At 45.2% G+C, this 25,171-nt stretch overlaps 1 protein-coding gene across 6 annotated transcripts in view; it reads left to right on the top strand.

Moving 5' to 3' along the window:
• Positions 1-25,171, top strand: part of ARMC9 (armadillo repeat containing 9) — a 180,370-nt gene that overhangs the window by 132,538 nt on the left and 22,661 nt on the right. For 4 of the 6 annotated variants that reach the window (XR_007718163.1, XM_050751095.1, XM_050751093.1 and 1 more), the window contains exons 20-21: positions 5,565-5,669; positions 19,165-19,280. Coding sequence is in view for 5 of the 6 variants with exons in the window: in XM_050751095.1 (XP_050607052.1) it covers positions 5,565-5,669; positions 19,165-19,280 (221 nt within the window). In the remaining variant the exon portion in view is untranslated. The remainder of the gene's footprint in view (positions 1-5,564; positions 5,670-19,164; positions 19,281-25,171) is intronic. The other 2 variants (XM_050751096.1, XM_050751098.1) reach the window with 1 other exon arrangement.

The raw sequence follows: 25,171 nt of genomic DNA, 5'->3' as shown, positions 1-25,171 counted from the left end.
CAGCTTCCCCCAGCACAGCCCTACCCAGGGGCAGCCTTAGGACAGGCAGCATCACATTTCAGGGCCCCGTTGCCAGCCACACCCCGCCCTCCAGGCCCAGGAGGTTGAGCCTTCATAATCCCTTGGAAACAGACTTGGGCACATCAAACTCACCAAAGACCAGAACATCCTGAATGACTAGAAATTAGTCGGAAATGAAGACAGGTACTCATTTTTGCAGAATAGAGCTTTCTCTTCCTGTTGGCAAGTGTCAAGGAGCCAATTATAGTCATTAGATTGTTGGGTGGGCCAGGAGTCAAAGGGAAGGACTGGCTAGATGATCTTAGGGAACATTGTCACCAGGAGATGATGGCCTGCCCTCCCTCTGTACCCCCAGATCACTCCACACTTGGCTGCCACCGTCCTCCAGGTGGCCCCTCCTTCCCCTTTTTGCCTCCATAGCCAGCAGTTTCCCTCTTTCTGAGTTAATATTTATATTGCTGTTTGTAATTTAACCTGCAAATGACAGTCTAAGGTCGGCCGGAAGCTTTGGCAGGGACGAGGAGGGAGCGGTGCACACTCCCCCATGACTGTGTGTGCCACTCGGTCGGCATTCGAGTATACAGAGCCTTGTGACATCTCACATATGCTAGTTTTTTTATTTTTAACTCTTCTGTTTTTAATTCAAGATCGGAACATTTCCATCACTCAAGGATCCCTCGTAGAAGGATCCCTTTTACAGCCACTGCCATTTCTTCCTTAAATCCTGGCAACCACTAATCTGTTCTCCATTTCTGTAATTTTGTCATTTCCAGAATGTTATAGAAATGGAATCATATAGTATGCAGCCACTGAGGACTGGCTTTTTTCACCAGCAGCATTCTCTGGAGATCCATCCAGGCTTGTGTATATCAGTAGTTCCTTTTCTTTCTGAGAGTATTCTGTGATATGTATGTACCACATTTGTTTACCTGTTATCTTGTTGAAGGGCATCTATTGTTTCCAGTTTGGGGCTATTATGAATAAAGCTGCCATGAAACATTCGCATACAGATTTTTGTATGCCAACAAGCTTTTATTTCTCTGGGATAAATGCCCAGGAGTATAATTGCTGGTTCTATATAGTTGCATGTTTACCTCTTTAAGAAATTGCCGAAATATAGCTGTATGTTTAGCTTTTTTTTTTTTTTTTTTTTTTTTTTTGACACTGAGTCTTGCTCTGTCACCCTGGCTGGAGTGTAGTGGCATGATCTTGGCTCACTGCAACCTCCGCCTTTCAGTTTCAAGCAATTCTCCTGCCTCAGCCTCCCAAGTAACTGGGATTACAGATGCCCGCCACCACGCCCAGCTAATTTTTGTATTTTTAGTAGAGACGGAATTTCACCATTTTGGCCAAGCTGGTCTTGATCTCCTGACCTCGTGATCCACCCGCCTCGGCCTCCCAAAGTGGTGGGATTACAGGCCACCGATCCTGGCCCCAGGATGTTTAGCTTTTTAAAAAATTGCCAAAATGTTTTCCAGAGGACCTGCGTTATTTTACATTTCCGCCAGGAATGTTTGAGTGATCTAGTTTCTCTGCATCTTTGCCAGCAATTGGTATTGCCAATGTTTTTTATTTTTGCCTTTTTTTTCTTTTTCTTTTTCTTTTTTTTTTGAGACAGGGCCTCACTCTGTCACCCAAGCTGGAGTGCAATGGTGCAATCTCGGCTCACTGCAAACCTGGCCTCCCGGGCTCAAACAATCCTCCTGCCTCAGCCTCCAAAGTAGTTGGAATTACAGGCGCGTGCCACCAGGCCCAGCTAATTTTTGTATTTTTAGTAGAGACGGGGGTTTTGCCATGCTGGCCAGGCTGGTCTCAAACTCCTGATTCAAGTGATTCACTTGCCTTGGCCTTCCAAAGTGCTGGAATTACAGGCATGAGCCACTGCACCCGGCCTATTTTTGCCATTTGAAAAGGCATGTAGTGATATCTCATTGTGGTTTTAATTTGCATTTCCCTAATGGCTAATGATATTGGACATCTTTTCATGTGCTTATTGCCATCTGTATATTCTCCCTGGTGAAGTGTCTCTTCATGTCTTTTGCCCATTTTCTAATTAGATTTTTTGGGTATTTTTGAATGTTGAGTTTTGAGAGTTCTTTATTTATTTTTGATACTAGTTTTCTGCTGGATATATAGTTTCCAAATACTTTCTCCGTGTCTATAGCTCTCCTTTTCATCTTCTTAAACGGGTCTTTTCACTGAGCAACTTTTAAAATTTTTCGATGAAATTCAGTTTATCAGTTTTTTCCTTTTATGGGTTGTTCTAAAAATGTGTTAGTTTTACATTTAAGTCCATGATTCATTTTGAGTTGATTTTTATATAAGATATGAGAATTAGATTGAAGTTCAGTTTTTTTCCTACAAATGTTCAATTTCTCCAGCACTATTTGTTGAAAGAACTGTCCTTTCTCATTGAATTTCTTTTGTACCTTAGTCTAAAACCCACAGGACATACTTGTGTAGGTCCGTTTTGGAGTTCTCTGTTCCATTCCATTGATCTATGTGTCTGTTCCTCTACCAGTAGCATACAATCTGGACTACTATAGCTTGAAATCATGTAGATTGATTCTTCCCATATTGTTCTTCTTTTTCAAAACTGTCTTAGTGTATTCAATTTTCTTTTTTTTTTTTTTCCTTTTTTTTTTTTTTTTTTTTTGAGACAGAGTCTGGCTCTATCGCCCAGGCTGGAGTGCAGTAGTGCAATCTCGGCTCACTGCAAGCTCCACCACCCGGGTTCACGACATTCTCCTGCCTCAGCCTCCCGAGTAGCTGGGATTACAGGCACCTGCCGCCACGCCTGGCTAATTTTTTTTTGTATTTTTTTAGTAGAGACATGGTTTCACTATGTTAGCCAGGATGGTCTCAATCTCCTGACCTCGTGATCCGCCCACCTCAGCCTCCCAAAGTGCTGGGATTATAGGCATGAGCCACCACACCCAGCCAACGTGTTCAATATTCTTTGCCCTTTCCATATAGATTTTAGAATAATCTTACTTATGACTACAAAATCTCTTGCTGGGATTTTGATAGAAATTCCATTACCCCTGTAAATCAATATGGGGAGAACTATGTTGAGTCTTCTTGATGCATGAATGAGGTGTGGTTCTGTATTTATTTGAATTTTTTATTTCCTTTTTCTTTTTTTTGAGACAGAGTTTTGCCCTTTTTGCCCAAGCTGGAGTGCAGTGGCGTGATCTCCACTCACTTCAACCTCCGCCTCCTGGGTTCAAGTGATCCTCCTACCTCAGCCTCCAAGTAGCTGGGATTACAGGCACCCACCAGCACACCCGGTTAGTTTTGTATTTTTAGTAGAGACAGGTTTTCACCATATTGGTCAGGCTGGTCTTGAACTCCTGACCTCAGGTGATCCGCCCGCCTCAGCCTCCCAAAGTGCTGAGATTACAGGCATGTGCCCCCGCGCCCAACAGATTTCTTTTTTTTTTTTTGAGACAGAGTCTCGCTCTGTAGCCCAGACTGGAGTGCAGCGGCACGATCTCGACCTTGGCTCACTGCAAGCTGCGCCTCCCAGGCTCACACCGTTCTCCTGCCTCAGCCTCCTGAGTAGCTGGGACTACAGGTGCCCGCTACCGTTCCCGGCTAATTTTTTGTATTTTTAGTAGAGACGGGGTTTCACCGTGGTCTCGATCTCCTGACCTCGTGATCCGCCCTCCTTGGCCTCCCAAAGTGCTGAGATTACAAGCGTGAGCCACTGCGCCCTGCCGACAGATTTCTTTCATTAGAGTTTTGTAGTTCTCAGCATACAAATGTTGTACATGTTTTGTTAGATTTATGCCTATTTCTCTTTTTTTGAGCAATTGTAAATGGCATTATATTTTTAATTTCAATGTTCGTGTTCCTTACTAGTTTATAGAAATTGATTTTATATGTTTTTCTTATATCCTGTGAGCTTTTTGAACTCGTTACTTCTAGGAGGGTTTTTTTGTGTGTGTATGTGGTTTCTTTGTAGATTCCTTATTTCTACATAGACAGTCATATTAAGTGCAAATAGGGATCATTTTTCTTCCTTTTCTCATCTGTATGGCTTTTATTTGCTTTGTTTGCCTTGTTGGGACTCCTTGCAGGGACTCCTTCTAATTACTGCCAAGTTTGAGTAGAATTCCAGGTTCCACGCTTGGCATGGTTGACACCAGTTGATGGGGGGTCCTGGATCCCCACTACGCCTCCACTAATGCCTCCCTGCCTAGAAGGGACAAGAGTACCCCGTCACTCACTGCGCCCCACACGGCTCCTCTGACACCACCCCAGGAAGGATGTGAGGGGCATCTGGTCACTGCCAAGTGTGGGTAGAAGTCTAGGCTCCCACCTGGTCTTCACTTACATTGTGGGGTAGGGGCCTCCTTACTGCCCACCAAGGATAAAACTGCTGTCTGCTCAGCCTTCTCTGGTATCACCACCTGGGGTGTTGGGCTGTGCAGCCCAGCCTGGTGAGGGTACAGCTGGGGCTCCTGAGGCCCTTGCTGGCGCAGGTGGGAGTTTAGCTACCATGTTTTCTCCAGTGTTTATTTCCTAAAATTTTCCTGTCATGCCAGTCTTCCCCTGTCCTGGTCCTTTGGCTAAAGGAAGCAGGCTTTGGGGGACTTTTTTTGTTTTCAACATTGACATTTCTGGTTGTTGGTTTCTTAGGCTCCAAATGTGGCATATACGAAACAAAAAGAAAACCCAGGCAGCCTGGGTAACCTGGCAAACCCTCGTCTGTACAAAAAAATACAAAAATTAGCCAGGTGTGGTGGCATACACCTGTAGTTCCAGCTACTTGGGAGGCTGAGAAGGGAGGATTGCTTGAGCCCAGGAGGTCAAGGGCGCAATGACCTGTGATCATGCCACTGCACTGCAGCCTGGGTGACAAGAGTGAGACCCTATCTCAAAAAAGAAAAGAAAACCCAGGGACGTCACCAGCTGTCATCCTTGGGTCTCAAGGCCCCTAGGCAGTCTGCCTTCTTCTCTCCATCTTTCAGGGTCACCTTATGTTTCTTTTATAGGTAGTGTCCAGTGTTTTTGGTTGTACACAGTGGGAGGAATATGGAAAGGAACATCCACTCCGTCTTCCCAGAAGCAGGACAGTGCTGCCCTTTTTGCTGAGTCTTGTTACTTACTGGCTGTAAACTTTCTTGAGACGAGCAAACCTATTCTAGAGTTTCCGATCCCCCATAAGGCCTGTATATATGAAGGTGCTTAATAGTGACTGACTGACTGTTCATATGGTGCCTTGACCTCACAGAGAGATAAGTTCTGAGAACTGTGATTAGGAGAGACTTTAAAGAGCCTTCTAGAACCTCCACACACCTAAGCAATGGAGGCTCCCAGCTTCCTGAAGAGGCTGGTTGGCCTTGTCCCTTTTGTCTTCATGGAGAGGTTGGGAACAGAGGCAGACTACCCCTGAGCCCCCTTGGAATATAAGCCTTCAAGTTGCTGTAGTTGGCTGAGGCCTTCTTGTTTCATGACAACTACATGTTCTGGGGAGCCACCCCTTGGGAGCTTGTGGCAGGGTGTCCACGGCATTCATCCCATGTCTCCTGAAATAGGAGGACCATGACATCATGGAAGCCGATCTGGACAAAGACGAACTGATCCAGCCCCAGCTCGGAGAACTCTCAGGAGAGAAGCTTCTGACCACGGAGTACCTGGGGGTAAGTGCCACATGAAGGGTGGGGATCTTGAAACAGAAAGGCCAGATGGACGTGGATGGATTTCGTGTTTTCAGTGACACAGAGGGCTTAGTTTGGTTTGTTACCATACTGTGTTTATGAGAAGGTCCATGTTAGCCAGTCTTCTCTCAGTGGCCCTGAAATGCCCTGTGGCCCTAGCTGCCTGTCACAAGTAGACAGGTATATGGATTGGGGAAAGATATAACTAAAAGGCACATGCCAGGGGCCTTTGGAACATCAGAAGGTATGCCTGACCCCAGTAGCAATCGCCTACCATCCCACTTTTTAATTTCTGCATGCCTTTTGTATTGGAAGGGAGTACTGAGGTAGACTTGGAAGTCATTGGCGCAGAGGTGTTGGCTGAAACCATCATAGCCCATGAGGTTACCCGCTGAAGCACAGTGTGGAGAGTGGGGACTGAGCAAGGAGGGGCATTCCGGCAGTCAGGATGGGAGAAAGGAGGGGACCCAAGAAGGCCAGAAAGTGAGTAGTCACGGAGTCCTCAGGAGAACTGAAGAGGGTCATGGAAACAGAAGGGAGGGGTGTTTCAGGATGGAGCCAGTGGTCAGTGCAAGCATCTAAGAGGCCTATGGAGTCACCATCTGGGATGGGGCCTTAAGCTGACCTCTGAGAGCTCCGATTGGCTTGGATGCTCAGCCAGCTCCAGAACCACCGGCTTACGACCCACCAGCTAAACAGGGCAGGGTGTGAGTCGGGAGGAAGCAGCCACTCCTCAGGAGAGGATAGCAGTGCCGGGGCCCGCAGGTATCTCAGAGAGCAAGTGGGGGGACCAGGTGGGATGCTGGAGTGTAAGGGTCTGGAAGGGAGCAGCAATTGCCGGGAACCAAGACCAATTCAGACTGAAACCCTGTGTGGGACAGCTGAGCACATAGGGTAGAAGAGTCACTAAAAGAGGCTCCTAGAACTTTGAAGCTGGCGGTTGCTTCGGTCAGTTGTTTGGACCCCAAAGTGTCCTCATAGCCAGCAGGTTGTTGTTGGAGAAGAAGAGTGGAACCAGTGTCTCAACAAGTGACTGGCACAGCCAGAGCCTTGGGAAGGAGAAAGACAATGCATGCAGGTGGCCGGAGTCTTTATGGGAGCAGGTGGAAGCAGAAAGTGCCTACCAGGTCCCATTGCCACCCCCCAGCCAGACCCTCGGTACCTCCCCAGAACACTGGGCGGCCTGGTCACCTGGCCCTCATCGCTTCCTCATCGCCTGTGGAACTTCAGGAGTTCTAAGCTGGAGTGCAGTGCGTGGTGGTGGGACTTCAGGTTGGAGAGACAGCCACAGTCCAGACCATGTGGCTTTGTAGGTCATGGCAAGGGTTTTGGATTTTATTCTACGAGAGCTAGGACGCCACTGGAGGTGAGAGCAAGGAAGTGACTTGGTTTGACTCATGTTCTAACATATCCACTATATTTTCACTCTGTGAAGGCAGGGAGGGATGTGACTGATGGAGGCTGGGGGGCGGGGAACCACCGCGACCCCTTTCAGGGATAGGAGCTGCTGAGCCAGTAGCTGCCATTCCTCAGAACATCTCGAGGATCAAAGGAGTCTAATTGGCTGTGGAGCTGTTTACATTAGGTCGAGCAGGGAGGTGCTCAGGAAAAGTCAGAATTGCACCCTTCAAGGTTCCAAGTTGTTGATGGAAGCCTAAGGCGTGACTAGGCCTGTGTCTCCCTTTGGAAGAATGCTGGCTTTGTCAGAGACGCGGCTCCATGTGGTAGGATAGAAGCATCTGCAAGACACTTCTGCTTCACGGGCAGGCGGTGAGGAAAACAGAGGAGGCAAATTGGTGGGGCTTCCTCAGAGGGCACGTGGTGATACCTGTTGAGACCGCGGTGCATGTACCCCTGACCACACTGCCGCACAGGCAGACACGCAGGCAGGTAAACGTGAGCAAGGATGTCCATTTGCAGCCAGGTCAGACAGAAGCTTGAATACAGTGCTCAGTTAATAATTTAGAGGACCTCTCCCCAGTGAAATGCCATGGGGGAGATCTTCTGTTGATATGGTAAACATCTTCAACAACAACAAAAAAGCAAGGTGCAGAACATGGTGAGACTGCTAGTTTAATCATGCAGATTGGCGAGGCACAAAGACACAGACTTTCAAATCAGTCAGTAACCCCGGTGTAATGGCATCTGGAAATGATACCATCTTACCATGATACGCAGTTCTAAACCTCCTAAATGTTTATGGATGATGCTTTTACTAGAAGGAAGCAGTGGGTGGAGATGTGAGCACTGAGAAACACAGAATCCGCTGTGTAGATGGGAAGAGCCAGTACAATTTGGTATTTCCCATGGCTGCAGTAACAAAGCACCTTTAACTGCAGACTTAAAGCAGCAGAAATTTATTCTGTCTTAGTTTTGAAAGGCAGAAATCCAAAATCAAGGTATCGTTAGGGCTGAGCTCCCCACAAGGACCCTGTGGGAGGACCCTTCTTGCTCTTCCAGCTTCTGGTAGCCCCAGGCCATCCTTGGTTTGTGGCTGCGACCTGCCAGTCCCTGGCCTGCCTTCACATGGCGTTCCCCTCTTCTGTCTTTTGTAAGGATGCTTGTCCCCCGGGTGACCGAGGATGAGTTCTTCATCTCAAGGGTCCTTATTACATCTACAAGGGTCTTTTTTCCAAGTAAACTCATTCACAGTTTCCAGGGGTCAGGACATGGGCATAGCTTTTGGGGGCCACCATTCAGCCGACCCCACCAGGTCACCATAGGATCTCATGAACATTTTGATTAGAAAATGTAATGTGGAGCAGTAAGCGCTGAGGCCGGACGCGTGCTCCCAGCACTGCCCCCGTTCATGGGGCCATCCCCCACCGCCCTGTCACTCGGTCTTGTGATCTGACATTGCCAGCCTGCCAGCCTCTGTGTGCCAGGTTGGGGATCTCAGAAGATGGGATCCCACCTTGCCATGCCCTTGCTCTTGTGGTACATGAAAGGCCTGTAAATTCACATTTTTGTTGCGTTTTGTGTGTGTGCCAAGCTGAGGAGCTCTGACCAAGATAGAAGACATTTCACTGGAAAATATGTGCCTGAAAGTCGTGATCTGATGTACTGGGCACATTGCAGATTTGTCAAGATGAGTCTAAAGATGTTGGCTTTTTGAAACATTCTGTCAGAAAATTATATTCCAAAAGCTTTGACTGAACCTGTGCCATCTGCTCCACACAGCGGAATGCCGAAGAGGCTTAAGACACAGCTGTTACCTTCAAGAAGTTTACAGAAGGCGTCAAACAGCTAAAACTGCTCTTGCTGAGCGGTGTAGATAACAGCTAGGAGTGGTCAGTGGCCGGCAGGTGTGATCCTGCAGAGTGAGGGCCTGTCCCAGACCACCGAATCTGGGTTAAGGATAGAGTCTAGGCCCTACACTATACCTCCTGACCATAATCCCAGGAACCAATCATGGTGCACGCCAGTAATTTAAAAACCAGCCAGCAGCTTGGGGGTAGGGGTGGAGGTGCAACTGGAGCATCCGCCAGAGTGTTCAGGGATGAGAGAAAGCTATTCCCAGGATCCTGGACCAGTAGCCCACCCCTTCCCTGCAGGGCCACACTGCTAGTCCCCACCCTCCAGGTCTCCCACACAGCTCCTCTGCCCTGCAGAGCACAGGCTGTGAAAATGCTGAAGAGCACGGCGATCTCAGAAAGCTAGTGACAGAGAACAGGTCACTCTTCCGAGGCTTGCAGGAGTAGCAATGGCCCCGTGAGATGTGTTGCTTACTCATAATTCTAGTGAAGCCCTGTGCTGTTCTCCCATAGGCTGTGAACGTCAGAGTTCAAGACTGCTGACTTTCCTCCTGCTTCTCCTGCCTCTAGCATTTGTGAAATTTTTAGTGCCATGCATACTGTGCTGAGTAATCAACAATGCCTCTGGCCGGGCACGGTGGCTGACGCGTGTGATCCCAACACTTTAAGAGACGAGGTGGGAGGATTGCTTGAGCTCTAGAGTTCAGGACCAGCCTGGGCAATGTAGGGAAACCTTGTCTTTACTAAAATTTTTTTAAAAATTAGCCAGGTATGGTGACGTGCACCTGTAGTCCCAGCTACTTGGGAGGCTGAGGTGGGAGGATCACCTGAGCCCAGGAGACGGAGGCTGCGGGGAGCTGTGATTGCACCATGCACTCCAGCCTTAGAGTGCAAAAATAAATAAACAATTATTGTAAAAATAAATAAATACAAATACAAATAGAAAACAATTCTTCCTAAGAAGAATGCTCTGACTTAAATAGCTCCATCACCTGAGTTAAAGGATATAGACATTTATGACAGAATCATGGAATCCCAGTTTTTTTTTGCTTTTATTTCAAAGTGACCTTTAACAGTAATAGGCAAATCTCAGATTAATTCAGCACATGCCATGGGCCAAGTCCTGTGCTGACTGCTTCACACGACTCCATTTGACTGAATCCTCCCAGCAAACTTACGGGGCATCTTCCACTAGTACCTGCATTTTATAGAGGAGGGCACTGAGGCTGAGAAAGGCTGAGTCGCTTCCAGGTGTTACCTGAGCCCACCTGCCTTTTACCGCTCAGCCAGGCCGCCTTGCAGCAGCACTGGCCGTTGTCAGGTGAGTGGATTCTGTACTTGCAAGTTGAGAGAGCTCCAACCCGTGTGACATATCCGTAATTACTATATGATCTGTGTTTTCATCACAGACTCAGTTTTGGGAGAATGTCTATTGTGAATGCGAATTGCTCCCTTTCCACACTTCCTTTCCCTCCATCAAGTGAGAACCTAGATTCATTTAGTTTTCCTAAGAATCCCCAAAAGAGCTGGTTAAAGTGCAGGTTCCTGGCCCCACCTCCAGAGAATCTGAGGCTGTGGCAGTACCCCAGGAGTGGGCATTTTTATTTTACCCTGAAGTGGTTCTGAAGCAGGAGTCTGGGTCCTGGAGACTTGGCCATTTGGACAGAACTCAGGGTGTTAATGCAGCCGCCCCCAGCCTGTCTTCTGCAGCATGGCACCATGCAGAACTGAGGCCCTCCTAGGCTGGGCTCAGACCTGGGCGAGCACCTGGAGTCAGGAGAGGGCCCTGGAATCCTGCTGTCCCCTGTCCTGCTGTGCCTAGAGGGGCAGAAGCATGAGGTGGCTTGCAGTGCACCTTGAGATCTCCTGTCCCTCTCTGCTCACAACAAAAACCAAAACTAGAGGAGAAAAGGCCTGTATTTCCAAATATTACTTTTAGGGTTTTTTTTTTCACATATGTCTCCACTTTGGGGCATTTCCTAATCTCTTTTCAGTCAATTATTCCTGCCCCATGTGACTGCAATGGTTGAAGAGCCATTGCCTCTGCTTATTAGGGGATTTGTTGGAACTGACTCAATGTCTATATTGTTTGTTGTTGTTGTTGTTGTTGTTGTTGTTTTGAGACAGTCTCGCTCTGTTGCCCCAGCTGGAGTGCAGTGGCGCAATCTCAGCTCATTGCAACCTCCGCCTCCTGGGTTCAAGGATTCTCCTGCCTCAGCCTCCTGAGTAGCTGGGATTGCAGGCATGCGCCACCACACCTGGCTAATTTTTGTATTTTTAGTAGAGATGGGGTTTCACGGTGTTGGTCAGGCTGGTCTCGAACTCCTGACCTCGTGAGCCACCGCACCTGGCCTCAATATCTATATTCTTGTACGTTAAAACACAACCAAACAAGCAGGGAAAAATCCCAAACCCCAAAATATCTTGAATCCTTTTCGTTTGCCATTTGTTTCTTATTTTCTAATTACAAAAGCAATGTATGCTTATTCTAAAAAGTCAAAGTAAACAGAACATAGAGACCACTATCTCTTGTTATCTTTCCTTATCAGTTAGGATTGGGCTGAGGTGCAAATAGCAGAGAGTCCTACCTTATCAATCCAGCTAAAAATTCCTGGTGTGTGGGGGCTGTCAGATCCCAGGCTCTTTTCATCTCTTACCTGCCTGTCAGAGGGGCAGATTCAGACTTTGTGAGGCCTCCAGCTTAGAAGGGCTTGGGAGACCTTCTCTAAAATAACAGAATACAAAATCTGATATAAAAATGAGTGCTTGGCTGGGCGCGGTGGCTCACACCTGTAATCCCAGCACTTTGGGAGGCCGAGGCAGGCAGATCACAAGGTCAGGAGATCGAGACCATCCTGGCGAACATGGTGAAACCCCGTCTCTCCTAAAAATACAAAAAATTAGCCGGGCATGATGGCGGCACCTGTAGTCCCAGCTACTCAGGAGGCTGAGGCAGGATAATGGTGTGAACCTGGGAGGCAGAGGTTGCAGTGAGCCAAGATCGCGCCACTGCACTCCAGCCTAGGCAACAGAGCCAGACTTTGTCCAAAAAAAAAAAAGAGTGCTTATGTGGAATGAGAATTATAAAATAAATCATAGTGAAATTCACTTTTTTTTTTTTTTTTTGAGACAGTCTTGCTCTATTGCCTGGGCTGGAGTGCAGTGGCGCAATCTCGGCTTACTGCAGCCTCCACCTCCCAGGTTCATGCAATTCTCATGCCTCAGCCTCCCAAGAAGCTACAACAACAGGCATATGTGCCACTACACCTGGCTAATTTTGGTATTATTAGTAGAGACGGGGTTTCACCGTGTTGGCCAGGCTGGTCTCGAACTCCTAGCCTCAAGTGATCCGCCCGCCTCAACCTCCCAAAGTGTTGGGATTACAGGTGTGAGCCACCTCACCTGGCCCCAATTCAGTTTTTTTTTGTTTGTCTGTTTGTTTGTTTGCGACAGTGTCTCACTCTGTCATACAGGCTGGAATGTGGTGGAGCAAACATGGCTCACTGTGGCTTCAACCTCCTAGGCTTAAGCGATCTTCCCACCTTAGCCCCCCAAGTACAAATTCAAATTTTAAAAATTGAGAGATAACACAAACATTGTAAAATCTAGGAAAATAATGTTTATATTAACTAGCTGCTTGGCAAACACCTCATAGTTTTTCTTCATATATCTTTTGTTTTATGCCCTTTGATTGCTTCTGTATATGGCAAATTGGTAATGTTTTACAAGCATAAACATAAAAATGTAATGTTTTTGTCTACATATACGACGATGTTTTTGATGTTTTCTACCGAGAAAGAAAAAAAGATTAGTCGGCCTTTCCTGTAACATATTTGATCAAATTTTCTTAATATTGATTGATTAAAAAACTTTGTTTTGGCCTCACATTTAGTTCTTGGTAATGCCCTGTAAATCTTTTTACTTAAAAAATTACATGTATAGGCTGGGCGTGGTGGCTCACGCCTGTAATCCCAGCACTTTGGAAGGCTAAGGCGGGCAGATCACAAGGTCAGGAGTTCCAGACCAGCCTCGACAACATGGTGAAACCCCGTCTCTACTAAAAATACAAAAATTAACCGGGCATGGTGGTGTGCACCTGTAATCCCAGCTACTTGGGAGGCTGAGGCAGGAAAATTGCCTGAACCTGGGAGGCACAGGTTGCAGTGAGCCGAGATGGCACCATTGCACTCTAGCTCTGGGCGATAGAGCAAGACTATGTCTTGCAGAAAAAAAAAAATATATATATATATATATATACACATATTTAAAAGACAAAAATTTAAATCAACACCTGTGGAAAATAATTTAAAAATAATAGAAAATGTTTATGTAAATTTTTGTTTCGTTTTGTTTTGTTTTAGAGATATGATGTCACTCTGTCACCCAGGCTGGAGTACAGTGGTGCAGTCATAGCTCACTGCTGCCTCAAACTCCTGAGTGACGATCCTCCTGCCTCAGCCTCCCAAAGTGCTGGGATAACAGGCGTAAGCCACTGTGCGTGACCGTTTTGTTATTAAATTTGAGAAAACCATTCTCAAGTTTCTTCCATAAAAACACTAGGCTGGGCGCAGCGGCTCACGACTGTAATCCCAACACCTTGGGAGGCCGAGGTGGGTGGCTCACCTGAGGTCAGGAGTTCAAGACCAGCCCGGCCAACACAGTGAAATCCTCTCTCTCCTAAAAATACAAAAATTAGTTGGGCGTGGTTGCACATGCCTGTAATCCCAGCTACTTAGGAGGCTGAGGCAGGAGTAATCGCTTGAACCCAGGAGGCAGAGGTTGCAATGGGTCAAAATCGCAACACTGCACTCCAGCCTGGGTGACAAGAGTGAAACTCCGTCTCAACAACAACAAAAGCGAAACACTCTATGGGGAGGCAAAGTTTTACCTTTATCCCCTAGGATTTTTGACTGGGCCTGAGAATCAAATTGATGTAAAACAGATTCACAGGAGAAAAGCACATACATTTCTATAAGTTTTATGTGACGTGGAAGCTCTCCTAAGGAAATGAAAGGGAAAAGAACTGGCAGAACCTAAATGCTTTTAAACTAGGTTGAACAAAGAGGGGCAATTGTTGAAAAGTTACCAAATTATGTGGGGAGGCTAAAGGAAGATAAGAATCATGTTACCCAGGTCTGTTTGTACAGAATTCTCTTAGCTCTGACAACATGTGGTTTTTTCTCCTGGTGCCGGGAGAGCATCTTTCACATGCGAGTTTTTATCTCTTGTTTTCAGGAAGAAAAGAGGAAGATTAGGATGTCCTTCTTGTATCAAGTGCCTTTACCGCAAAATAATCCTAAGCCAAAGTGGCATATTTTGGAATGGCATATTCTGCCACCGCTTAACTGTAATGGGGGGCATTTGACATTTTCTTGCACACTGATTATTCACAAATACTCTACAACATAGAGAATTACTAGAGGCCATTTCTATACCAGGACAGATAGCAGTCGTTTGACTACGCGTGGAAGGTACTGTGAATCTTGGAAATTTTTCCCACTAAATCTAAATTAAGGCCAGGCACAGTGGCTCACACCTGTAATCCCAGCACTCTGGGAGGCTGAGACAGGTGGATCACCTGAGGTCAGGAGTTCAAGACCAGCCTGGCCAGCATGGTGAAACCCCATCTCTACTAAAAATACAAAACTGAGCCAGGCATGGTAGCACATGCCTGTAGTCCCAGCTACTCAGGAGGCTGAGGAAGGAGAATTGCTTGAACCCCAGAGACAGAGGTTGCAGTGAGCCGAGATTGTGCCACTGTACTACAGCCAGGGCGACAGAGCAACACTCTGTCTCAAAAACAAAAACAAATGTAGGCTGGGCATGGTGGCTCAGTGCGTAATCCCAGTGCTTTGGGAGGCTGAGGAATGAGGATCACTTGAGGCCAGGAGATCAAGACCAGCCTGAGCAACATAGGAAGGCCTATCTCTACAAATTAATTAATTAGCTATGGTGGCACACGCCTGTAGTCCCAGCTACTTGGGAGTCTGAGGCGGGAAGATCACTTGAGCCTAGGAGTTCAAGGCTTCCGTGGACTGTGATTACACCACTGCACTCCAGCTTGAGTGACAGAGCAAGACCTTGTCTCAAAAAAACCCACACACACATAAAATGACCATGTGACATATGAAGTTTCATGAGTTCTGTGGTAACTCTGCCTTGATATCTTCATTCACATGCCTGTTGCCTCTTGATCATATGATAGGTACATGTCCTGGCACAAATCTGTGATAAACTCAGGAAGAAGGCCAAATGTGCAGGTCAGCCAAATCTGCCCCCTATAGTGTTTTCCTGAAGCTCCACTTGGTGACCTCCACTTACTAACTGGTCAAAACTGGGTCCTATGGCTCCTAGCTGCAAGGGAGTCTGGGAGGTATTTTTAAGTAGACACACTGCTGTGCTGACAAAATCAGTTCTGTTGGTCAGGAAGGAGAGGGTGAATATTGTGTAGACTGCTAACAGTGTCTGCCTCCCCTTTCAGATTATTTTCTGTGAGTACAGAGATAGGTAGATATAGATGATAGATAGATAGAGTGTACCTGTATCCTGTATTTTTTACAGAAATTTATACTGCTTTATAATGTCTTTAAGTGATTCACAAATACTCAAAACCAATAAATGAGAAATTTTTTTTTACCTAAATTGACATGTTGACCAACTTTTACTACTGAATAAATTGCATTCAGCTAAATAATATGCTATCTTTTTTATTGTGCTTAAATATGCTCCTTTTTTATAGTAGCAGAACCTTCTTTCAAATAAAATCTCCATCCATAACGCTGATGAAAGCCGCGTTCTCTGGATGAGTACAGGTAGATGTCAGGAACCCTTGCTCTCCTCTCTCCCCAGACCCCAAAGCATTTCTGTGGAACTCAGTATAAACAGCTCTGTCTCAGCAGGTTGTTGGGCAAGATACCCTCTAAGATCCTTCAGCCCACAAAGTCTTCTTTGCAACTGAGACGCCCAAGAGTAGGCTGGGTGGCTCATACTGCAAGCAAGGGAAGGGGAAGTCCAGGCCAGCAAGAACAAGCTGGGAAGTGGCTGCGCTGCTGGGCCCTGCACACTGAAGCCGCTCCACTGAGGGCCTTTCTTCAGGCATTTTTGCAACAGACCAGGCAGTGCTGGCCCACAGGCCAGATACAGTTTCCCCATCCACGGGAAAGGAAAAATGCCACCCACTTTAAATTATTTTCCAAGTTTCTTTCTGTAGTTTTAAGGAGATGAAATAACTGGCAGTCTAAAATATTCTCGAATACGTGACATCTTCTGTCATTTCTAGGAAGACATTGGGAGGAGCGAGCTCAGATGACTGTGACACTGGGGAAGTGGAGACAGAGGACTAGTCACAGACTCAAGAAAACCCACACGTTGACTGTTTCCCCTTTTCCAGTTGCCTTCTTCGTGTTTCTCTGTGGGAGGGCTCAGGGGTCCTCTGTCTTGAGGGACAGGAAACAGAGAAGGCAAGAGCCACCGTAGAGCACTGTGATGAGAGCGTGTAGAACCGACCCTGGATCCTGGATCGGGGAAGTGGGATGGATGGGGACGTCACAGTGGAAGCAGACAGCAGTGTTAAGTGGTTGCAGTGGAAATATCCTGCCTTGGTAGATTTCTCTAGAGACAGAAAAGGCAACGCAACTGCATTTTAGTTTTTATTTACATGGCTTAGTTACATTCCACTTTCCCCAACAGGGTGAGCACCTCCCACTTTCTCACTCTCCCAGGCTTTTTCCCTTTCACTTTCCTTTCCATCCCTCCCCACCTCCTAGTCAGGGCAGGTTGTTTTTGTTTTTGTTTTTGTTTTGTTTTTTGAGATGCTCTTGTTGCCCAGGCTGGATTACAATGGTGCGATCTCGGCTCACTGCAACCTCCACCTCCCGGGTTCAAGCGATTCTCCTGCCTCAGCCTCCTGAGTCGCTGGGATTACAGGCATGCACCACCACGCCTAGCTGTTTTTGTATTTTTAGTAGAGATGGGATTTCTCCATGTTAGTCAGACTGATCTCGAACTCCCAACCTCAGGTGATCCACCCGCCTTGGCCTTCCAAAGTGCTGGGATTACAAGCGTGAGCCACCGTACCCAGCCCAGGGCAGGTTTTGACCCCGCCTGTCACTTCCCTGGCTGAGACCTGTCCCAGGGTCCAGGTGAGGCTCACTGAATCCCATAGACACTGGCCCTTTTTCTCTTCCTCTCCCTACCTAAGATACTAGATAAACCCAAAGGAATTTTCAGCAGAAATCAGGAAATCAAAGATGAAATTCCAATGTTCAAGAAGTTTGGTTTTTTTGTTTTTGTTTTACTTTTTGTTTTGAAATAATTATAGATTCATAGGAAGTTGCAAAAGTAACACAGACAGTTCCCATGCACCCTTCACATAATTTCCCCTGGTGCTATTATCTTATGTAATTTATAGCATAATAGCAAAACCAGGAAGTTGACATTGGTATCATCCACAGACTTCATTCACATTTCACTAGTTTTATAGTGATTTCCTTTTTAAACAATTTTTCTTAAGTATGAACATGATAGTAACCATATTACAAAAAATTGTGGCAGAAAAAAATATTCTTAGTTCTACTGTCCTATGTAGCCACCCTAATCATGTGAAGGTTCATTTCTTTCCAGTCTTTCTGTGCACTTTTAGCATAATTGAAAGCATTGTTTAGCTGGACACAGTGGCATGCACTTGTAATCCCATCTACTAGGGAGGCTAAGGCAGGAAGATCACTGCACTCCAGCCTGGGCAACATAGCAAGACCTTGTCTCAAGGGAAAAAAAAAAAAAAAAGCATTATTTATGTACATTATTATAACCTGATTTTTATTTAATGTTTTAAATAAACATAGTTCTCCATAACCTGTTCTTGGCCGGGCGCGGTGGCTCAAGCCTGTAATCCCAGCACTTTGGGAGGCCGAGACGGGCGGATCATGAGGTCAGGAGATCGAGACCATCCTGGCTAACACGGTGAAACCCCGTCTCTACTAAAAAATACAAAAAACTAGCCGGGCGAGGTGGCGGGCGCCTGTAGTCCCAGCTACTCGGGAGGCTGAGGCAGGAGAATGGCGTGTACCCGGGAGGCGGAGCTTGCAGTGAGCTGAGATCCGGCCACTGCACTCCAGCCTGGGCGACAGAGCATGACTCCGTCTCAAAAAAAAAAAAAAAAAAAAAAAAAAAAAAAAAAAAAAAAAAAAAAAAAAACATAACCTGTTCTTTATCATTGTACATAGCTATATGATATATCAAGTGAATATGCCATATTTTACTTATTTATTCCCCTGTTACTAGATACTAGATTGCTTCAGTTTTACTCTTTAATAATTTTATAATGAACAACCTTGTTTATCTTACACTTTCCAAGGTTTGGATTCATTCACTAGTATTGACACTCAAGGATGTGTGAACATTTTTACAACTCTTGATAAAATGCCAAATTGCTTTCTAAGAGTTGTCTCAAATTTTAATCTCACTAATTAGTGTTAATTCCTTAAACTAGTGTTTTAAACTATTGGGAGCAGTGGACGGGATCATTTTTCTGTCATTCTTATAATAGTTGAAGACTGCTACCTTTTTTGTAAAGTTCTAATTTCTAATTTCTAGTAAAGTGGGTCTTTTTTGTTTCTTCTACTTACTGGTAATACTTTCTATTTTGTGACACGGTGGTTTGAATTCTTTGCCCAATTATCAGTTTCGTGTTTTACTTACTGATTTGTGGGAGCTCCTTAGCTATGAAAATGTTCACCTTTAATCTGTTAAACTTGCTTCAGACACTTCTTCCCAGTTTGTTGTTTTCCTGTTGATTTGGTTTATTTTTAACATACTGCGCATGTGGAAATGTTCGTATTTTTATGAAATCAAATGTCCGTCTTTTTTTCCCTTCTCATTTTTACATTTTTTTCCCTTCTCATTTTTCCCGTCTCATTTTTTTCCCTTCTCATTTTGGAGATGTGATGAGTTACAGTAGTCAACCGCTTTCTTCCTTTTCCTACGGTTTGTCCTTGTTTTAATTTATACTGCTAAATGGTATGATACGGAAATCCGTTAGCAGAAAAAGGGTTTTTCCTCCGCAATTTCTGTTTACTTGAATAATTTGTGACATGATCCTTCCTCATTTATTTGCAAAGCTCCTTATCATTATAGAGTAGTTTATTCAGTGTATTCTGTTTGACTTCTAGGTCAGCTCTCCAGTAGATATTCCTCTAGCCCTTTTTTCTCTTTCCTTCCACCAGATCATGACCAACACAGGGAAGACAAGGCGGAAGGGGCTGGCCAATGTGCAGTGGAGCGGGGATGAGCCCCTGCAAAGGCCCGTCACCCCCGGCGGCCACAGAAACGGGTACCCAGTGTAAGTCAGGGCTAAAGCGGGAATTGACTTTCTTAGGCTTTGTTTTGATTCACTACAGTGTAAGATGTATGTATTTTTAAAATTCAAAATAAAGGATTCATTTTGAAAAGCATTTATCTCTTTATTTTGGGGGGATTTTTGGAGGGAAAGAGGTTGAGTCCTTCTCCCTTCCCCCAGGATTTTTTTATTCCAGAAAGAGAAGTGGTTGGATTACAGGATCTCCAGGGCCACTTCAGAAGACAAATGTTGGCCAGAGTAATTTCAAAAGAAGGGACCTGAAAGGAGCCGGGCTGTCTCCAGAAGGACTCCTGTCGTGCTTTTCTGTGGCCTCTCGCCGCAGCACCAAGCCCTTTGTTGGCATTGGAATGTTACAGTTTAAGACTCGACATCAATTTATTTTAGATGACTTTTTGGAACAACTGGATGCTGTTTTAGCTGCCGAGCCTTATTCATTTTCCATAGCCTTGCTCGTGCCCCATTTATATAAATAAAATTTTAGTCTCGTTACGTAGAGCCTCTGGTCTCCCTGGGGCCTAGACCCCTTGTGGGCTAAGGAGCCCCAGATCAGACAGTCCAGTGGGCAGCAGAGGAGCCACTTCTGCGGTCTGGGTGGCCTCTCTTTTCCTGTCTAGAGAGAATATTACAGCCAAGTATTACAGAGAGCAGGCTAAAAACCTCCATATATTCATTCAACAAATAATGTAATACTTTAAAAGAATAGACCGTGTTGTACTTAGTTATCCCCTGAAACTGGGCACTTTATTTTTTCTAGTCTTACTCTGTTGTCATTTTGTAATGAACAACCAGGCACTGGGAACTGAGCAACAAAACTCAGAAATGCCTGCCCTCATGGAGCTCTGTGCTGCCACAGACACGAGGGACACCAGGCAAGACAGACCCAGCTCCTTGATGAGTTCTGTTGCCCATCAGGATTTGTCCTATAAGTATTTCAGGGCCCGTGCCATAGATGAGTGCTCTGAGATCTGTTTGTTTTGATTTCATAATTAGGTATGATATGCTTATATTTCTAGGTTTTTATTTTTAGTTACTGATATATAAACTAGTATCATGCCCTTTTCTCTCTTAACCTTACAATCAGTGTTTTTAACCTACAGAGAAGTTGAAAGAATATTACACTGAAGATGGCCAGGCACGGTGGCTCACGCCTGTAATCCTGGCGCTTTGGGAGGCCGAGGTGGGCAGATCATGAGGTCAGGAGATCAAGACCATCCTGGCTAACACGTACTAAAAAATACAAAAAATTAGCCCAGTGTGGTGGTGGGCGCCTGTAGTCCCAGCTACTTGGGAGTCTGAGGCAGGAGAATGGTGTGAACCCAGGAGGCGGAGCTTGCAGTGAGCTGAGATCCGGCCACTGCACTCCAGCCTGGGTGACACAGCAAGACTCCATCTCAAAAAAAAAAAAAAAAAGAATATTACACTGAAGGGCTTCCAATTAACATTTGTGTGCCCTATCTCTCTCTCTCGCTCTCTTTCTGTGTGTATAATACACAATTTACAAGCATATACATTTTTTGCTGAACTATCTGAGAGAAGATTGCAGACTTTTGCACATAATCCCATTATCACAGCTAAGAAATTTAACATTAATAATATGGATATAGTATTATCAGTATTCCTTAGTTGTCCCCTAAATGTCCTTTACCTCTGAGCGGTTTTGGGTCATTTGGTTTTCATCCAGAATATAGCCAGTTACCAATTACTAGTAAACTAGTTGATAAATATAATACCTTTTTCAATGGAAGTAGTAACAGGAACTAATGAAATTCCCCTGGCTTGACACAGGAAAGAGGACACTGAACCATTGTCTTAAAAGTATTTTTCAATTATGTTTTAAAATAATTAAAACCCTGCTTTCCTGAGCGACAACAATGACACAAGGCTATTTTAATCAGAGATAAGAACAGGGAATCTCATAAATGTGGGGCTAACCAGTGGGCACAGTTAATTCTTGGGTCAGGTGTTCTTCTTTGTAGAGAAATTCGAGGACGTTTTCCATGCCTGGGAGCACCTCTCTCTCTCCCCTGCTACGTGGGGGTGGTCCTATCAAGATCTTTGACTGTGGCAAGCTGCCAGGTAATGAGGGCAGCTCGTTTTCCTGAAACCACGGACCTTCCCACTATAATGATGCAGTCACCCCGTCACCAGCTTCCCCATCAGGTCTCAACAAACATTTTTATCACTTCTCTGCCATATGGTGTCCTCATGGCTGGAGCTGCAGAAATCAATAAGATGTGACTCCCTGCCCTCAGGAGCACACAGACCAAGCTGTGTGGCAGGCAAAGGGCTGGTCAGTGGAACGCAGTGGGCACTCCCCCCAGCGCATGGGTACTCTGGACGGCTACACGATGCCGGCGTGCAAGATTTGTAGTTCTGCCTTTGCACCTGGAGCTCACCTCTAAAAACGTTTGAATGCTGGGGGTCTTGGACATCATCCTCTACAGACCACTATATGTGATGTAAGATAGGCATCCTGGCTTGTTTTTCTCCAGGTAGAGAGCACTCTTCTCTACACCACCTATAAACAGCTCATTATTTCTCCACTGATTCAAGGTGCCACTTTAATTCTGTATCCCCTCCAATTACCCTAGCTCTCTATTTTGGCACATTGTCCAGTTGCCTGTTGCCACACCAGTGTTTATTGCAAAGGTTCTTAGCATATCTAAATATCGCATAGGATAAGCCCCTCTCCCCGCCTGCCTTCCGCCTTCTCTTTCAGAGTGGATTTAACTATGTAGAGACCTTTATTTTTCCATAAGCATTTAAAAATAAGTCTGGCAACTTCCTTAAAAAATCCTTTTAGGATTTGGTTAGTGTCACATTAAATTTATGTAATGTTTTGGAGATAACTGAAATCTTTGCAATGTTAAGTCACTGCGCAGCATTACATCATATTAATTTTATATGTTAAGACAGAATAATGGTCCCTCAAAGATGTCCACATCCCAATCCCCACAACCTGTGACTAAATGACATTACATGGCAAAAAAGACTTTGCTGATGTGATCAAGTTAAGGATCTAGAGATAGATGATTCTGGATAATCTGGGTGAGCCCAATGTAATCACAAGGGGCCTTACTGAAGGGAAGCAGGAGTGTCAGAAACAAAAGGAGATGTGACAACTGTGTCAGAAGTCTGAGTGACACAAGGCCGTGAACCGAGGAATGCAGACACCCTGGAGAAACTGGAAAAGGCAAAGAAATAAATTCTCTCCTAGAGACTCCAGAAACAATGCGCCCCTGTTGACCCATTGTAAACTCTTGACCTCCATAATTGTGAGATGAGTTTGTGTTGTTTTCTCACTAAGGTTGTGGTAAGACTGCAAATTATGAAACAACTACAGGAAAACATTGGGAAATATCTCCAGGACCTTGTTCTGGGCAAACATTTCTTGAGTAATACCCGAGAAGCACAGGCAACCAAAGCCAAAATGAACAAATGGGATCACATCAAGTTAAAAAGCTTCTGTAGCAAAGGAAACAACCAACAAAGTGAAGACACAGGCCACAGAATGGGAGAAAATGTTTGCAAACTACCCATCTGACAAAGGATTAGTAATCAGACTTAAAAAGGAGCTCAAATAATTCTTTAGGAAAAAGTCTAATAGTTGGATTTAAAAATGGGCAAAAGATTTGAATAGACATTTCTCAAAAGAAGACATACAGATGACAAACGGGCTTATGAAAGGGTGCTCAGCATCACTGATCATCAGAGATGCCAATCAAAACTACACTGAGATACCCTGTCACCCCAGTTAAAACGGCGTATCTCCAAAAGTCAGGCAATAACAAATGTTGACAAGAATGTGGGGAAAAGGTAATCCTCATACACTGTTTGTAAGAATGTAAATTAGCACAACCACTATAGAGAAGAGTCTGGAGATTCCTCAAATAACTAAAAATAGAGCTACCACATGATCCAGCAGTCCTGCTGCTGGATATATACCCAACAGAAAGGAAGTCCATGTGTCAAAGCTAGCTCTGCACCCCATGCTTGCTGCAGCACCATTCACAGGAGCCAAGATTTGGAAGTAGCCTCAGTGTCCATCAGCAGATGAATGGACAAAGAAAATGTGGTACATATACACAGTGGAGTACTATTCTGTGCAAAAGAATGAGATCCAGTCATTTGCAAAGCATGGATGGAACTGGAGATCATTATGCTACATGAAATAAGCCAGGCACAGAAAGTCAAACATCACATGTTCCCACTTACTTAAACAATCTAAACAATTGAGTTCATGGAGATAGAGAGCAGAGTGATGGTAACTAGAGACCGGGAAGAGTAGTTGGTTGGGGGTGGTGGTTGGGGAAGATGGAGAAGGTTAATGGGTGCCAAAAAAAAAAAAAAAACACATAGTTAACAAAGAATGGGCCAGGTGTGGTGGCTCACGCCTGTAATCTCAACACTTTGAGAGGCCAAGGTGGGTAGATCACTTAAGGTCAGGAGTTCAACCTGGCCAACATGGTAAAACCTTGTCTCTACTAAAAATACAAAAATTAACCAGGTGCGGTAGTGAGCACCTGTAATCCAGCTGCTTGGCAGGCTGAGGCGGGAGAATCGCTTGAACCTGGGAGGCGGAGGTTGCAGTGAGCAGAGATCTTACCACTGCACTCCAGCCTGGGCAACAGAGTGAGACCCCCAACTCAAAAAAAAAAAAAAAAAAAGAATAAGACCTGGTATTTCATAGCACAACAGAGTGACTATAGTCAATAATAATTGAATTGTACATTTTAGAATAACTAAAAGAGTATGATTGGATTATTTTTGTACACACAGGATGAATACTTGAGGGGATGGGTACTCCATTCTCCATGATGTGATTATTACACATTGCATGCCTGTATCAAAGCAATCCATGAATACTATAAATATATACACCTACTGTACCCACAAAAATCTAAAAAAAAAATTTTTTTTTTGAGAGGAAGTCTTGCTCTGTTGCCCAGGCTGGAGTGCAGTGGCACAATCTTGGCAACTGCAACCCCACCGCCAGGTTCAAGCGATTCTCCTGCCTCAGCCTCCCAAGTAGCTGGGATTACAGGCGCCATGCCACCACACCTGGCTAATTATTTTATTTTTTTGTAGAGAAGAGGTTTCGCCATGTTGGCCAGGCTGGTCTTGAACTCCTCACCACCTCAGGTGATCCACCTGCCTCAGCCTCCCAAAATGCTGGGATTACAGGCATGAGTCACTGTGCCTGGCCTTAAAAATTAAAACATAAAAAAATTATGGTGCTTTGTTAGAACAGCAGTAGAAAATGAATACAGCCATCCTGTGTGGAAGTACAGGACGACTCTCCATTTCTTTAGATCTTGTTTGATGTATTTCCTTGCTAGGAGAAACCTGAGGCCAGGCGTGGTGGCTCACACCTGCAATCCCAGCACTTTGGGAGGTTGAGGCAGGAGCATTGCTTCAGTCCCAGAGGTCGTGGCTCCTGTGAGCTGTGATTGTGCCACTGCTCTCCAGCCTGGGCAACAAAGTGAGACCCTCATCTCAAAAAAAAAAAAAAAGAAAAGAAAAGAAACTTCGAATGGGTGAGCATGTTCTTCAGGGAAGGTTAAGACCCATTCTCAGCCCTGGAGGTTGGATTTGATTAATTTAGCCCAGTGTTTTAAATTTAACTCCCCTTGTCAATGATGATTTCAATGGGCATGCAATCCATTCCAGCCATGGGATCTAAGATTTTCCAACTTCTATGAAGGGCTTGAGAAATTCTGTACTTTCTTTTCCCCTTTTGGTCTTTGACTGTTGCTTGAGATGCTATGCTTGGAGGTCCTGCAGCAATCCTATTTGCACAAAAGTGACAATTCTTTTTTTTTTTTTTTCTTGAGACGGAGTCTCGCTCTGTCACCCAGGCTGGAGTGCAGTGG

Source organism: Macaca thibetana, chromosome 12 (genome assembly GCF_024542745.1).
Source record: "Macaca thibetana thibetana isolate TM-01 chromosome 12, ASM2454274v1, whole genome shotgun sequence".
Classification (NCBI taxonomy): Eukaryota; Metazoa; Chordata; class Mammalia; order Primates; family Cercopithecidae; genus Macaca; species Macaca thibetana.
The sequence above is the reverse complement of the archived record's forward strand: the minus strand, read 5'-3'. Positions and strand labels throughout refer to the sequence as shown.